General features: G+C 50.8%; 4 protein-coding genes across 4 annotated transcripts; 3 read left to right on the top strand and 1 right to left on the bottom strand.

The window, feature by feature from the left end:
* Nucleotides 1–1,491: 1,491 nt before the first annotated feature.
* CkaCkLH20_01597 (rta1 domain-containing protein) lies at nucleotides 1,492–3,860 on the top strand (the record flags this gene model as incomplete). The annotated part of the gene is made up of 4 exons (XM_038884316.1): nucleotides 1,492–1,639; nucleotides 1,707–1,955; nucleotides 2,009–2,340; nucleotides 3,612–3,860. 4 exons carry the CDS (start codon nucleotides 1,492–1,494, stop codon nucleotides 3,858–3,860), a joined length of 978 nt encoding a protein of 325 aa, XP_038750016.1.
* Nucleotides 3,861–5,549: 1,689 nt separating this feature from the next.
* Nucleotides 5,550–6,798, bottom strand: CkaCkLH20_01596 (uncharacterized protein; the record flags this gene model as incomplete). Its single annotated transcript, XM_038884315.1, has 3 exons — nucleotides 5,550–5,764; nucleotides 5,821–6,238; nucleotides 6,298–6,798. The coding sequence occupies 3 exons, from the start codon at nucleotides 6,796–6,798 to the stop codon at nucleotides 5,550–5,552; spliced, it is 1,134 nt and encodes a 377-aa protein (XP_038750015.1).
* Nucleotides 6,799–8,445: 1,647 nt separating this feature from the next.
* CkaCkLH20_01595 (acid phosphatase) lies at nucleotides 8,446–9,733 on the top strand (the record flags this gene model as incomplete). The annotated part of the gene is made up of 3 exons (XM_038884314.1): nucleotides 8,446–8,485; nucleotides 8,540–9,363; nucleotides 9,419–9,733. 3 exons carry the CDS (start codon nucleotides 8,446–8,448, stop codon nucleotides 9,731–9,733), a joined length of 1,179 nt encoding a protein of 392 aa, XP_038750014.1.
* Nucleotides 9,734–11,057: 1,324 nt separating this feature from the next.
* CkaCkLH20_01594 (neutral amino acid permease) lies at nucleotides 11,058–15,808 on the top strand (the record flags this gene model as incomplete). Its single annotated transcript, XM_038884313.1, has 3 exons — nucleotides 11,058–11,363; nucleotides 11,417–13,795; nucleotides 13,862–15,808. 3 exons carry the CDS (start codon nucleotides 11,058–11,060, stop codon nucleotides 15,806–15,808), a joined length of 4,632 nt encoding a protein of 1,543 aa, XP_038750013.1.
* Nucleotides 15,809–15,839: the final 31 nt, after the last annotated feature.

The following is a 15,839-nucleotide window of genomic DNA, read 5'->3' as shown; positions in this document are numbered from 1 at the left end:
AAAGCCTTGAGCGTGTGCGTCATAGGGGGGACCCCTTCTCTCGTTTGGTACAGAGTGCTTCTATGAGCTTCCTAACCGCATTGATAGCCTTGCATGGACAGGCTGAATTTAGAACCAGTGAAACGTCTTCTGGTCGATGTGGCGGCCGCGGTAAACGGGACGAAGAAGAGACAATTGAATCAAAGTTGGGACTGAAGAAGGAAACGAAGGCGCAAATCGCCAAGCCATTTCGTTGGAGTTTCTGTATCTAGTAGAAAGCTTTTATGAATCCCCTCACGATTGTCAAGCCAAACTTGTGTCATTAAACCTGCCTCCATCGCCAAGACCAGGCTCAGCCCAACAGGTGGCATCTAAGCCTCAATATTGCGTCGCCGTGTCCAGATCGTCCGCCGATGTTCCGCGGCGGTCTCATCATTAGAGTTCTGAAAGATGGGGTTTTCTGAGTTAAGCCTCGATTCGGCGACTGCCAGCCAATTTGGATTGACAGGGAAACATGGCAAGATCTTGGCACTCCAAGAAGACGTACACGCGCAAAAAAGGGCTCACACGCGCAGCCCGTGCCCGTGGATTCCGTGGCTAGGACCCGGGCGCTCCGCGGCCCCTCTTGGGTCAATCCCCGGTCCATCCCCGGCCGGGAAGATTTTGATTCGGGATTAAGAATCCCGACCAATCAACATGCGATCCGAAAACGACAATACTCCACGACTTTAACCAGCATTCTGTATCGAATACCGTAAAAACTGATACGGGGGTAGGGACTTAGCTTCCCCGTCACCCAATGATGAGCGGCATCAGTCTGATTATTTCAATTAAAGGGGCGGAGGTCTCTAGTCTTGACTTACTCTAGTCTTGAGTAAGCCTAGCATCGTAGTTCTGCCTTATCCGTACCGCATGTCTAGCCCATCATTTGGGTCTGAATTCAGGGCACTGACAACTGTCAGTCTACGACAACTTGTGAGTGAGTACAGCACAGAAGCATAAACTTTCAAATGGACTGGAGCATATGGAATCTATGCAACTCGTATTATGAGCAAGATTTATGAATATATGGGGCTCAGTACACTACACGCCGGGCGCAGTGAGAAGGAGATGATTCAATCATGTTATCGTGGACGCCTCACAACACCACGTGTACCTCGTTTTCGATTTCTCTTTCGTACTTTCGTAAGTCGTATTATCATGAAAACACCATCGGTCATCTTACACGACCACGGAGGCTGAGCAAAGATAGCTTCATTCTAGTTTTCAGCTGTTGAGATGTTCTCCGACAGTTCCTAAATGCCGGGCGCTGACTTCCAGGTGGTCAGAAATGCATTTCATAAAGAAAGAAAATCGTAGTTTTGGAACGCGAAGTTCATATTTCTATAGACTGAACTCGAATGCCACAATATCGACTTTTTCGCCTTTGCGCCTCAGAAGTATCTTGAATTCCATCATCCGTTTTTAGAGACACCCGGAGTCCCAATCCCGTGCGGTCAGTTTCGCGACATCATGGCCAACGACTACTACCGCTATGACCCTTCTCTTCCTGCGGCAATTATCTTTGCAGTATGCTTCTCTCTTTCGGCAGCGGGCCATGCATATCAACTTGTGAAGGCCAGAACTTGGTACTTCATGCCATTCTTCATTGGTTGTCTCGGTAATCTTTGCCAACTTTACTCACCATGAAATGTCAAGTATGAAGGTGGCTAACGATCCAGTTTTAGTTGAGGTTGTTGGTTATATCGGACGAGCTATTGGCGCCACGGAGACACCCAACTGGACTAAGGGTCCGTACATCATCCAAGCTTTACTATTACTTCTTGGACCCCCGTTTTACGCCGCCTCGATATACATGGTCTTTGGACGACTAGTCAAGCTACTTGACGCCGAAAAGCATTCCCTTATTCCATGTAGATGGCTTACGAAACTGTTTCTTTTTGGTGATGTTGCGTCAAGCTTTGGCCAAGCGATTGGTAAGCATATTTGCTGCCATATGCTTCGAACAGCCCTTTGCTAACCTGATTAGGCGGTGGTAAGCTCGCAGGTGCCGAGACCCAAAAAGATAGAGACCAAGGCCAAATCATTATCATCGTTGGCCTGGGTATTCAAATTGCGTTCTTTGGATTCTTCATGGCCGTCACCATGCTTTTCCATCATCGTATCAACCGCAAACCCACATCTGCAAGCCTCAACATCCACACTCCTTGGCGTCAACTACTACAAGTCCTCTACGGAACAAGTTTTCTCATCATGGTCCGTTCCGTTTTCAGAGTCATTGAGTACGTCCTTGGCGAAGATGGGGAGCTTCAGTCCAAAGAGGTTTACATCTACATCTTTGATGCGCTGTTGATGCTTGCTGTCTCGGCAGTTTTCAACCTCTTCCATCCGTCTCGAATCATCAATCATTCCGGGGCCACTCGCATTCCCAACTCAGACTCAGAGAATCAGCTACGCTCTTACTCAATGACTTCAGTAAGCCGACTATCCCATCACAACGGATCACGGCTGGCAGCTTCTGGCCAACTCCACACAAGTTAGCAAATGCCCCTTGCCCCTGATGCCTTTGGCTTTGAGAAGCCGTCAGTGATTGGGATTCGTAATCACTTCGGAGAAGAAGACTTGACAACGCTAGGCAGAGTCACCCAATAACTAAGAGACAATACACAACCCTGAGTTGTCGCTAAATTCGATCATCAAATTGATAGTGTAATGTTACAGAGGTTGTGTTAGTGGGAAGTGGATATTAGTCTTGTTAGCAAACCTTGTGCAAGTTTAAAGTTACCTTGCAGATCAACCAACTCGACTGGACGCCGTTACCGATATCCAAGCCCTGCGTGTGAGCATGATATGCAAGTATGAAGTCCGCTCCTTAGTTGCATGTATTGGCTTGGGGGCACCAACATAACATGAGACGAAGTTTTCGAACGTGCTCCCATGCCAACCACCCCCCACGGCGGGACGTGTTGTCAGCTGCCCCCAAAGATTGTCTTTGCGGCTGAAATAAGTCTCCGAGTTCGTACGTTGTTGCCTTGGCGAATATCCATCCACGGTATCTGCCAGAGCATGCCGGCGGCCGAGCTCCTCGGCTCGAAACATTCTACTCGGCCCGCCAAGCATCACAAGAGCCTCATGAAAACATAGGTGACGCGGGGCATGCTTCGCAGGGATCGACGTCTAGGTAATGTGCATCAGATAGAACCTCATGTGCCCGTAGCTCTTCAGGGTCTTGGCTGCCAGGTTGAACTTGCTTTGGATGACAGGGTATTGACGTGCCGGACGCCGTGTGCCGAATGGCCGGAGGGCAGCTTCTAACTTCATCGTGAGCTCACGAGAAGGGATGCTGATACCAAGGATGAACCCAATGCGAGCTTATTCGTCACAAGTCGTGCTTGTATCTGGTGCACGCACAAAGAAACGCCAAGTCCACGTAGCTTTTGCGCTGTCTTGGCGCAGACCAGGCATTTTCACTATCAACGCGGTGTTATTTATAGTGCTTCTATGAAGGCATTCGGAACGGGCCGTTAAGCTTTCAGTCGTGAAACCCTTCAACGGGGTGGACCCTGGGATGACGTCGCACGCTTTGAACAGCCAAGCCCATGAATAACCTAACACTTTTCTCCGCCCATTAGCTCCTCTGGTCGGGCACTTTTGACAAGGAGACGAACTTGGGTGGAACGCAGAAGAAGTCTAGACATATTCGGCTCTTCAATGGCCACACCTCTGACATGCATATGATTTCCGAACCGTCGGAACCGAGTGCAACGGAGCTTTGGCTCTGCATGCTGATCGACGGTTCCCCTCCCAATAAGCCGAGCTCACCTTACCTCCGTACCCTCCAAAAGCCGGGATGGCAGTCTGGGATTGTGGCGCAAGACTGACAGCTTTGACCAAGGACCCCTCGTGTCCCTGCAATCAGCCTTGGAATGATGGCACAGCGTGGCAGAGCGGCCAGTGCCAAGACCCCTATCTATCTAATTTCGTACCCCAAATGTTTGATTCCCCCGCAACTGCTCGAGTAAGATTAAAATGAGCATTGCCTCCTCATCACATGAAGTTGGTCACCGCCGATTGCAACATCGCGAGGTCTTGGCATTTTTTCTTGTCTCTTGGCGCCAGCGCCGAAATTCCGGCTGTCGAGGTCAGGTCTTTCTCTACGTTTCTTGGCACCGGTGACTTCATGGAACTTCGGCCTTGTATTGGACTCAGTCAAGAAAGACTATGGGACTATCACCAATCCCCTCCGGCATGTTTCAATGAGCGAAGAGAGTTGACGCCAAGCCATCTCGACTTGGCCACAACACCGCTTTTCTCTTTCAGAACCTGGCAAGTCACGGAGGTCCCCAAAGCAGGATGCAGATCCGTAGCATGTCTATCGTGATTTTCTTGGCGATAATCAAGAGACAAATCTCGTTAGCACAAGGCAGACTGGCAATTGAAGGCCTGCTATCGTCCTCGGGTGGCGATGATCCCGGGGCAAATCAACATGTGAACGACAGTTGGACACACGATGGATTTGGCCTCTCGCAGTCGGAGCGAAGAATGGCTGCGGGCAATTGCTCATCAACTTCAACGACCAGCCAGTGAGAAAGTGCTCTTCGGCAGCACCGATGAGCCACGAGCAGGTGAGCGCGATGACTGGCTGATTCTCGCAAACTTGCCAAGGCATCATGACGCCTATGTTGCTTAGCCAAAACCCATATTCGAAGAATGCCTCGATGCTGAAAGACAAATTTCTTGGGACCAGGCTCTCAACCTTTATCACTTCTTTTGCCAAGAGGAAACCAGTAACGGCTGATCTGCTAGTCAATCACAATCGGCACAATTGGCACGCGCAGCAAGATACGCGGTTCATAATGAGGGGGATTTGCCACGCAGAAGGCGCTACAAAACTCGCATCAACTTCTCCATTAAGTTCCACCAAATGTGGCTTCAATCATGACAATGTCTTAGTAGTGCTTGTTGACTTTATCACTGTCCTGCTTATTTGGGGCTATCGCCCGCCGTATGAGTCTACGGCGAAAAGCCAAATCAAGCAGTTGACTTATCACTGCGGCAGCGCTTCTGCACGGCATTTCTGTCAAGAACCCCTGGTGCATACCATCAAAAACTAGCTTCAGATACAACGGATTCCGCCTTACGAGAAGGCTGTGAAGAAGGCTCGGCCTTACGTATATGTTGCCTACTGGAGTCGAGGCAATATGGCGCTAAGCCTTCGAGGTGATTAAAGGGCCTCGCCAATCTCAGAACCATAGATGGTTACTATTGTAGAGTTTCTGAATAAGACGTCAACTAAGTCGAAGCATTCGAAGAGTTGTCGTTCTCGTTATCGTTTTCGCACCGGCTGGGTAAAGATTGTGTATGCTGGTGGCTTGGTCAACAACATCAAGACTCCGTCATCAACCCTGAGGGATTCAAATAGGTACTTGAAGTAAAATTCGCGGGAAAGAAAGAATGTATGTTCCAGGATGTGAAAGGCTCACAGCGCGAATCTAAGTTTTTATGTACATGAAGATAATTGATATGTCCCAGCCAGCATTTACGTCAAATAAAGATACCCTGGATGTTCTTTACTTAGAGAACGTGGCCTTGATGACTTGAATGTGGTTGTTGTTGGTGAACGAAATGGTCAGAGTCTTTCCAGACTCGTCGAGGTATGGGTGAGCAACGCCAGCGTACACAAGGCCGTTATCAATAGGCTGAGCCTGGAAGATCTGGATATCGGGTGTCCAAGGACCCTCAGGGCTAGGAGCTGTCCTCAAGAAGACTGCACCGCCTCCGACGCCTGTGAGATCTGTTAGCATGCAACGAGCATAAGTAAGACCATCCGAGTGTACTCACCAAGATGAACGAAGATGTAACACTGATAGAAAGCGTTCCAGACAACTTGTCCCTGACCCGTACCCCACATGACGGCTGTCTCGGATGAGAAGGTTATCAAGCGATCCGACTTCCAGCCCTGCTGACGTCCCCACCAGTACTGGTACTTGGTGAAATCGAAAGCATCGCTGGTCTTGACGCGAACCATGTAAACGTAGTTGCTGTCAGCAAAGCCGGTGGCGGTCGTCGGTGGACCTCCCCAAGCGTAGATGTACTGGGAACGCGGGTCGCGGAAGGCCGCGATATCGCCGTAGCGAGGGTTGCTGTTGGCAGCCCACCAGAAGCCCTGGTCGCCGAAGCGTTGGGTAACTGTGGGAGTGCCGTTGATGACGTTGACCTTGGCGATGCCGGCGCCTTTCAGTCCATCGGCATTTTGGTTCTGGAAAGACTGTCAGTATCGATTTTGGAGTGTCACTGGGTCGGGACATAATGACTTACAACCAAGTAAAACACCGCACCGGTGCTGGTAGAAGCGTCAGTTTCTACCAAGCTCGTTCCGCCGAATCCAGTATCCTGCTTCTCTCCAAAGGAGGCGTTGAAAGGAATGAACTGGTTCTGACGTCCGTTGCTCCCGAGGTTCAAATCGTGCACAAGGAGTGGGTTGTTCGTCGTGGCGGACACAGCATCGCGGACCATGCCGTGAAAGCCAGGCGTGTCCTTATCGGGATCCGTCACACCCGCGTCGCACCAAAGAACATCTCCCCAGACGGCATAGTACTTGCCGGCAATGGCGCCCGTGAATCCGAGATCGCGATGGGAACAGCTGTTGTCGGCCTTTTGGAAGCCTAGGTAGTCAACCTTTGGCTTGGAAATAGGGTTCGTCCCGACGGACTGCGTGTTGTCCATTCTGCGCAAGAGCGGGTTTGCGTTGGCGAAGTTGCTGGTGCCAGCTAGCAGCGCCGCCGCGAGGGGTAGAAGCTGTGTCATGTGGGGAAGCATGATGGGCAAAGTCGATCTCGATTGTTTGGGTTGCAACCTCGGCTCGAGGGGAGTAACGTGATTGATGCACAGGGGAAACGAGAATGATCTCGTGCTGAGATTCGGTGGATCGGTGAAAGAATGGACGCCTGAATCAATCGGGCTTCAGAAAGAAACGACGAGAGTTGAATCTAGAGAGAATGAGTCGATGGTGCTGTGCGCTCCTTGGCTTGGAGAACATGAGATTGAGAATTTGGGCTCTCGACTTGATTAAGTATTATCACAACATCGACATTGTTAGCACATCGCCGCTTCAAATGCCAAATTGTCTAATCTATCAACAGAATGTCAGGATGCGGGCGATGGAATGCAATGGTCAATGGTGTGGCAATCCATATCGCATCACGGACGGGGCGGGTCAAAGATCCGGAACGCCGGACGGTGCGCCATGGCGCCGTAAAGCGGGGCCGGGGCCGATGGCGGGCTGAAAACTCATTGAAAGGAGCGGGCCAGAGCTTCTGTTGGCTGTGGAAAGACGGGTGTGGCGTCGTGGCTGGCATAGCGTTGGTAATTCCGATGCCTTGGAAGGAATCGCGTGGGTTCTCATGCATTGGGCTGTATCAAATCATGATTGAATGTCTGTTAAATGAGCTATATACTAGATAAGTAATCACACCTCTGTTGTCTTCGGAGACTAGGTAAGTGATGCGTTTCACTTGTTCCCTCGAAGTTATCAAATCAACACACTTCGCTGAGCACTGGCTATTCCTCCAACATGTTTCCCCCAGTTGGTCTTCACATGACCTCATTATCACGTAGCTTTTTGCCGCTGTTCGGTGAACGCCTCAATGCCGTCGTTTTGAGGATAATTGCAGAGATTACAGGTATCCGGCGTGGAGGGTTAGCTCCTCGCAAGAGAGTCTCCATGTCATCGATGAGATCTGGTTTTCACCATTTGCCTTGCTCATCCGACGATTGCGTAGTCAGATCGGACTTTCTCCCATATCGAGAAATCGACAGTATTCAGCATGGTTTCGTCCCTACGTATGTTTTTGCCCACGTGTTTGGCAACACGTATCACTGCCGCGGACGCCGGCTCGGGAACCGCCAAATGAAAACCACCCAGCTTTCAGGCGAAAATGCGGGCAGCTCCAGGCACATGCTGGCCCTCAAGTCGCCTATTGGTTGATACGTCCCTACCTTAGGCTGGCCGAGTCGGGAAGCTCGATGGTGCGGGGCAAACGGGCATCGGCAGTGGAGAGACCCATCAAGTTCATCTCCCCGGCGATTCCCCTCATCGCCGTTCGCTCCGGAGCGCCCTTCCTTGAAGTCCCGCCTCTAGTTTCTCCTTGCTTGCCGTCTCCCCTAGCCAGGAACAAGTTTGTTAGTTTTCAAAGTTCTTTTTTATTGCGTCCAACAGCTTGGATTAGCCCGTAGATTGCGGTAGCATTGCCATTCTCATCCCACGTGCGTTCACCTGGCCCACCCGGCCGGTTCGCCGGCGCAACTCAACCAGGTCTCCGTCATAACATGCATGGGTTGAGTACCTGTATGATGCCCGCAGCAACCCTACAAATACATCAATATGAATCTCCTCAATCCCTCCGAAAACTTTGCTGTTCTTTTTGCCATCCCATTGCGCATTAGCCCGGCCAATTCCAGTTCACGATGTCGCCCATGACCTCCATGGCCGTCAAGGCCGCCCTCCGTAAGCCCAGCTCCACCCAAGCTTTCCGGCGCAAACCCTAACGGAATCTTCAAGTTCTCCTGCCGTTCGCATCCGCGGCCTCCAACGACACCTACTCCCGTAACGGCCTTACCTGGTCCCGCGGCCTCCGCATGAACCAGATCCAGGTCGTCGGCACTCACAATTCGTACCACCGTGAGGCTCCTCTCGAGGAGCACCCTACGCAGGCCGGTATTCTTCCCTCGGTGGAGAACTACTACTATTCTCACCCGGCCCTCGACATTCAGGCGACATACCAGTCTATTCGCAACTTTGAGCTTGACATTTTTGCCGATCCCGAGGGCGGCCACTATGCCTCCCCGAAAATCCGCGAGTTGGCCAACCTTTCCACCACTCCCGATCCGGAACTTCAGCAGCCTGGTATCAAGGTCATGCACGTAGCTGACGCGGACTATCACACCACCTGCAAAACCTTTGTCGGGTGCTTGAATATCGTGAAGACATGGAGCAAGGCGCAACCTGACCATGTCCCCATCCCCTTCATGATCGAGTTCAAGACTTCCGAGGCGATGATCGCTGAACTCGGCGGAGCCTCCGTGATCCCTTGGAATGACACCAAGCTGCTTCAGGGGCTCGACGACGAGATCCGTAGCGTTTTCGGTCCCGAAGACCTCGTAACTCCCGACGACATCCGCAGAGGCAACTTGACCCTGGAACAGTCCGTTCTGCAGCACGGCTGGCCTGACCTGGAGAGTGCCCGTGGGCGCGTGCTTTTCCTCATGGACAACGGACCTGTCCACCCCGTCCGTGACGCTTACACCGCCGGCAAGCCCAACCTCGAGGGCCGTGTTTTGTTCACCAACTCCGCCCCGGGTGAATCCGACTGTGCTTTCCAGAAGGTTAGTGTTTTGTTGTTTCTTTCCGCCCGATGCGAGCTCTTGCTGACCAATACAGCTCAACGATCCCACCGGTACGGAGCAGGCCAACATCCAGCAGCAGGTGAAGGCCGGCTACTGGGTTCGCACCCGCGCCGATATTCCCCTCGACACTCTGCTCTCCAACGACACCACCGGCATGCGCAAGGCGGCCTTCTCCAGCGGCGCCCAAATCGTTTCCACTGATTTCCAGGCCTACGGCATGAGCACCCGCTGGAATGTTGACTACGCTGTTCGTCTTGCTGGAGGTGCTGCTGCTCGCTGCAACCCGATCACTGGAGGTGCGGGCTGCGATGATTCCAAGCTTGAGCCTGTCGAGTATGTTCGCAACTAGTATCTCGGCGTGAGGATATAATGCTGTCACGAAATTCACATGTCCACATAGAACAAGGTATCGAGGAGTAAGCGACTCTAAGCTAGAAGGCTTTAATAATAATAGTTCGTATTATGAGTTTTGGGTACCGAATCATATATATGTATCGTGAGCCGGGAGGCTTTGAAGTCCGCATACCCCTTTGTTTTGTTTACCATCTAGAGCTCTCTTCCCGGAGATCTTCAGAGAAGCATGTGACAAGTAGCCGTTCCTGAACTGACTCCTTCATTGTGGGATAAGGTTATCCTCAGATCCCATGTCATCTTCAAGGTCGGCTTCACCTCCTCTGCCAGCAATATATCGATAAGAAAACCCCGAAGCTCTAGTGTTTTGAGCCAGGGCATGCGGCATGTTGCTATCCTAACTAACAAGAATAGGTTGTCGCTAACGTTTCTTCATATCATCTATTGTGGCCAGAGGTTTTGCGCGTCAAATGTGTATGTGGAGTTGAAAGAATGCAGTCCATAAATGATTTGAAGTAAAGCTGCAGCGAAATTCATCATAACCCTAGAACCTTGCAATGCTTTCTTTATCGAAATCTCACGATCATAGCAACAGCAATAGCGATTAGCCACGCAGTAAAGTAATACATCTAACCTTTCTCTCATAATCATGACTTTCCAACTACCAGTGGAAGGATCCTCAATCAAGAACCAGTCAGACTGGGGTGCAAGAAAGGCACAAGCGTTAGGCAGCGACAGCCTGAATTTGCGCATATGCGAATCCGGCAAATTAGACTTGATAAGTCGAATCACAGAAAGAGTCAACCATGCGACGTATAGGTGCTGCGTTATGTCAGATTATGGCGGATTGAATACTGCAAAACTTGCAGGTTAGTGCAGATACGTCGAACCAAATGAGGAAGGTGGTCATTTATGAAATTCTTTCTACATCTATAGTAAAGTAAGCGACAGCGGCTTGCATCCCAATGACTATGCACCTTTGGCACATCATTAGGCTGACGTCGTGACAACACTTGTCTGGACTTGCACTTTCAGCTCGCACCATCGCCTGACATGGGTTTCTCGGAGCTGAACGTTTGGTCAGACTACTTACCCAATCAAAGCTACTATGATCGCCAGGGTGCTGAGCGGGTGACTAGGTCTAATGCAACATAATCAGCACTAAAATGCAACTTGGCCTTTAGTGAGATGATCGCAAGCTTGTTTCTCTTAAATTGTCGCGTGGTTTGAGGTTTTAAGGGATTAAAGTCCCGCTCCGCACCACTCCGATATTTTCTGGGTAAGAATCTGCGAGACTGCGATCATTATTGACCATCAACAACATGACAGCGGTGGGTGCCAAGGCCAGTGGTATCGTCACCGTTGTGGCCGAGCCCGTTGACCCTGAAAATGACGAGATTACGTCAATATGGCAAGAGGTTCAGGTCATGGTAGTTCGCATGGCTGGAGGCGACCCCAGCAAGATTGACAAGCAACTTGACATCGACGGAGTCATGCGTCACCTAGAGCAGGTGCAGGCGTCCGACCAGAAGGCTGCTGAGAAGCACGGCCAAGTCAAGAAAGCCTTCAATCGGACCCTCCAGTTCATTTCGAAAGTAGGGGGGATGATTGCCGATGGCGCTTCAAACGTGAGAAAGGCCCACCAGCTCTTCTCCATGAATCAAGCTAACAAGGTCTGTAGGCTTTTGGGCCTGCGAATACTTGCTTCAACGCTCTCACGTTTGTCATTGCAGCATGGCAGTCATATTCCGCGGCGTTTGAGAGCCTTGCAGAGCTGCTTGAAAAGTGCGCTCAGTTCTTCGAGAGACTCACATACTACAAGGCGATGGACGCGTCTCTTCGCAAAGTCATCTCGTGCCAATTCAAGCTCTTCATCAACGTATGCGACAAAGCTCTTCAACTTAAAAAGAAACGGCACAAGGTTACCATGTTCCTGAAGCACATGTTTCTGGATGATGACGACATCAAGGGACTGCTGGCTGCCATGGAGAACTTGACAGCTAGAGAACACGGACTTGTCTCTGCTCAAACTTTCAAGATCAGTCAAGACGCTGCAAAGGCTAGTCAGGAGGCTGCGCAAACTACAAAAGAGAGCTCAGTTAAGCTCGATACCCTGGTAGAACAGAACGCCACACAGAGGCAAGAGAAAGCCGAGCAAAAGTTCAAGGACAAAGTCCAGGAAGCCTTCTTCGGCAAGAACTCTAAAGACGCGATAGAGAAATGGGAAAGTCCCCTACGCAAGCACAAAGCTGATCTGATTGACGGAACTGGTCAGTGGCTGAACGATGAGCCGCTTTTCACCTCATGGATGACGGGCGACGACAACACAGATCCCATCCTGGGTATTGAAGGAGAGAAAGGCTCGGGAAAGTCACGTATTGCCACGCACATTATCAACCGACTCCAGAAACAGAAGACCGTGGATGGTTCAAGCACGAGATCAGTCTGTGCATATTACTTTCAGGAGGCCGATTCCAAGGAAGATGCCAACCAGGGGTTCCGGAAGAAGCATGTAATAGCTGGAAGGATCTCAAAAAGTCTGCTGTGGCAGCTCACGCAACAGGAACGTCCCTTCCTCAGGTCCGTCGCTGGGCTTTGCGTGACGGTGAAACTCGATGACCCAGTCCACGTATGGAAGCAATTTCTTCTCGAGAATGGCGATCGAAGCAATATCGAAAGCACTTTTTTCATCGTGCTTGACGGTCTCGGAGAGAACTTGGACGGGCTCACGACCCTCTTTCAGAAGTTGTCCGAGGACTCTCCTCGACTTCGCACCAGGGTTTTGGTGACCGGCACCAAAAGCACATTCGAGCAGCTCGAAAGTGAAGACGGTATCAGAATGAAAAAGATAACTCTGGGCACGCGAAATAAGAAGGACATGGAGCTTTATATCGACGCTCGAATGAACGACATGGAAATTCTCAAAGACTTGAGCCGGCCCGACGTTCCAGAAACGAGGAAGATGGTCCTGGAAAAACTTCTGGACTCCGCAAATGGCGACTACGATGTTGCAAGTACAACACTTGACAAGATCGACCGAGTCGACTCCCTCGAGGAAGTAAAGGACTGTCTTGAAAAGGCTGGCGAAACCAGGTCTAAACAGATTCTCGAAGAATTCAAGAGACTCGATGACATCATGAAGCCAAAGGAGATCGAGGAGATCAACGAAGTCATTCTTTGGGTGAAATGGGGACTGGAGTGGATGACGCCGCAACAGGTTGAAGCCGCTCTGGAGTTGAAGGCAGATCCAGAATCTGCTACTCGCCAAACTTCTCTCCGCTCCCTTGAATCCAAGATCAGGACCAAGTACTCCCCACTGTTTCGAATGGACGATGACACAATTGACTTCAAGGTCGACGAGATGTGGGAGGACCAAAACATTCCAGGGCCCAAGAATCCCGAATCGATCTTACCCGAGGAACTTTACATTGTGAAACATTACCTCACAACTGTCTGTCCCAAAGATGTTTATGACAAGTTTGGGTTCAAGGACTTCTTCGAGAGAAAGATGGAGCGCAAACAGAACCATATCTGCCAGGATTCGAATAATGCGCAGATCACACTCGCCCTAAGGTGTCTTCGGTGCCTGGTTGATCCACAGACGGAAAAGAGCCAGAAGCTCCTCACATACTCCGCGGAGTACCTTTACCAACACTTGGAGAAGACCGACCTCTCTCTGTCTAATCGTGATCTTAAGGTCGAGGCGGGAGCCCTCCTTTCTCGCTTGTTCGTCGAGGAGGCCGCTATCACTGCACTGATATCACGGAGTTACGGAAACAACTGGGAGATACAAAGCGCATGTGAAACCAAAAGCTTGCCAAGCAACTGGGGACCTTGGATTTTCAATGATTCGGGCAACAAACTACTCCAGAAGTGGTCCGAAGACTCCACGGTTCTTGAGCATCTGGAAGACAAGAACGCCCTGAAGAACGTGGCCAGCGGTGAAAACAACTGGTACCGCAAGGCCGCAAGGATCACAACCAAGAAACTTTTTGACCGAGTAGACCGTGGAAGAGTCATGCAAGATCATTTCACCTTACTCACTGGTCTCATCAAAAGGGTGAGTATAGTGAATTCGTGACTTGGGCGTTACTATTAACATTGAACTAACGCCACACACTACTAGTTGACTCAATCAACCGAGGAAACAACGAAAGAGTTCAGTATCGACGAAGACAAGCTCTGGCGACCTACGTTGGACGACTTCGACATGGTTGAGGCTTGGACATACGAGAACTTCGGCAAGGACGAAATCAGCGACGCCGTATGGCAAGAAGTGATGATGGATATTCTTTATTGGATAGAGGATGGAGAATTGGTCAGCTTCAAAGATGTCGAGGCCAGAGCGAGGAGAACCCTTGAGCTTCACCCAGATCACTGGGTAGCAATGTCCTACATGGGCGTCATCAGAGATTCTGCAGACCAGATTGATGAGAGCATCACAATGCTGGAGAAAGTCATCGAACAGCTTAAGGATGTGAAGAACGACCCAGAGTGGAGGTCGGCCAGATCGAACTTGGGCACATACACTAACGTGATTATTAACTTGGGTCATCTTTATTGGGAGAAGTCAGACGAAGCCAGCACAGAGAAAGCAGCGAAGCTATATCTGGCAGCGATCGACGAATCTCACTTCTTCATCGAATCCTTCGCTATCATCATCGTCTCCTACTTCGCGAAACGGAGCCTTTGGGGCCACATCGTGGCCTACTGCGAGAAGTTGGTTGGAACCACGACGAAGAACGGCACTACTGTTGCAGCCGAAGTGGTTCAGCACGCATCCAAAAACTATGGCTATTGGTTTTGGAACGACCTCTTGACCACCTGCCTCGAAACTGATCGATGGGATATCCTTGAGAATCTCTGGAAAGAAGGTGTCAAAAAGTCAGAGAGCCCAACACGTGAGCCATACTGGATAGCCCACATGAACAAGTGGTACAAGTGGTGCTTGGCTCACCGACCCGGGTACAAGAACGCTGGCATCAGTGCGATTGAGAGCGTGCTACGGGAAGAGTGGGTGCAAGACTGGGACGCGGAAATCCTGAACGAATTCGCCGCGTTTTTGCTCCCAGCTTACACCAAGCGGGCTTTCAAGGAAGATTCCACACCGGAGGCGAGAGCGATTGGTATTGAAAAGGTTAAGACCCTGGATGCGATATTCAGGTCAGGTCTGATAAGAGGGTTTGATTCGTCGCTCAGGTTTGCGCGGTTTTCCCGACTCAACGGCGATATCATGACGGGAAAGAGACTGCTGCGGGATACCACGGCCCAGATGCTCGAAATGTTGTCAGATGACGACGTCGAGAATGATTGGAATTCATTCCGGGTGCTCGCCCAGATCTTCACCGCCATGAATGATGAGGCCAATCGCCAGGCCTGCTGGGAGATGATGAGCTACTCGAGACAAGCTGAGATGAAAGAGTACGAGCGGAAGCTGAAGGCGTGGCAGGACTCCACAGCTTCGACGTCGAGGCCTTCGGATGAGAATGGCCCTGCTGAGGAAGTCATTATTGCCACCGGACAACCTGCCGAAGAGGCTTTGACGACTCCAGAAAGCGACACCACCACACATTCAGATCCGATACCTGAACATGTTGAGGCCGTGGCTGACGGTAACGAGACTACCAAGACTGAAGAGGAAACTTCCGGCAATGAGGAGCCGGAGGCCTCAGCCAAGGATGACGCTACTGCTGAGAAGTCCGCCGATGCTCCCCTTCAGAAGCCCGAACTGCCTGTGAAGTGGATATGTTACTGCCGAGGCGGCTGCAACAGCTATCCAGAGATTCCAGACAGAATTTGGGTTTGTGAGGACTGCGTCGGTCATGTTTATGTCGATGATGCCTGCTATATCAAAGACGGGCCCAAGGCAGTCAGAGACCTACACTGCACCGGAGACCACAAGTTCTTCCAACTGCCCCAATGTGATGAGGCATGGATCAAAGACATTCCCATGGGCAACATAAGAGTCGGTGGCAAGTTCATCCCCATGGAGGAGTGGAAAGCGGATGTCAAGGCCAACTATGTGGATTGTGTGGAAGCTGTCACGCCGGAGGACACAGACATTGCTGAATGATTGGGTTTCGTTACACATTATATTTCATTAT

Source organism: Colletotrichum karsti, assembly GCF_011947395.1.
Source record: "Colletotrichum karsti strain CkLH20 chromosome Unknown Scaffold4, whole genome shotgun sequence".
Lineage (NCBI taxonomy): Eukaryota > Fungi > Ascomycota > Sordariomycetes > Glomerellales > Glomerellaceae > Colletotrichum > Colletotrichum karsti.
This window is presented reverse-complemented; position numbering and strand designations above follow the sequence as displayed.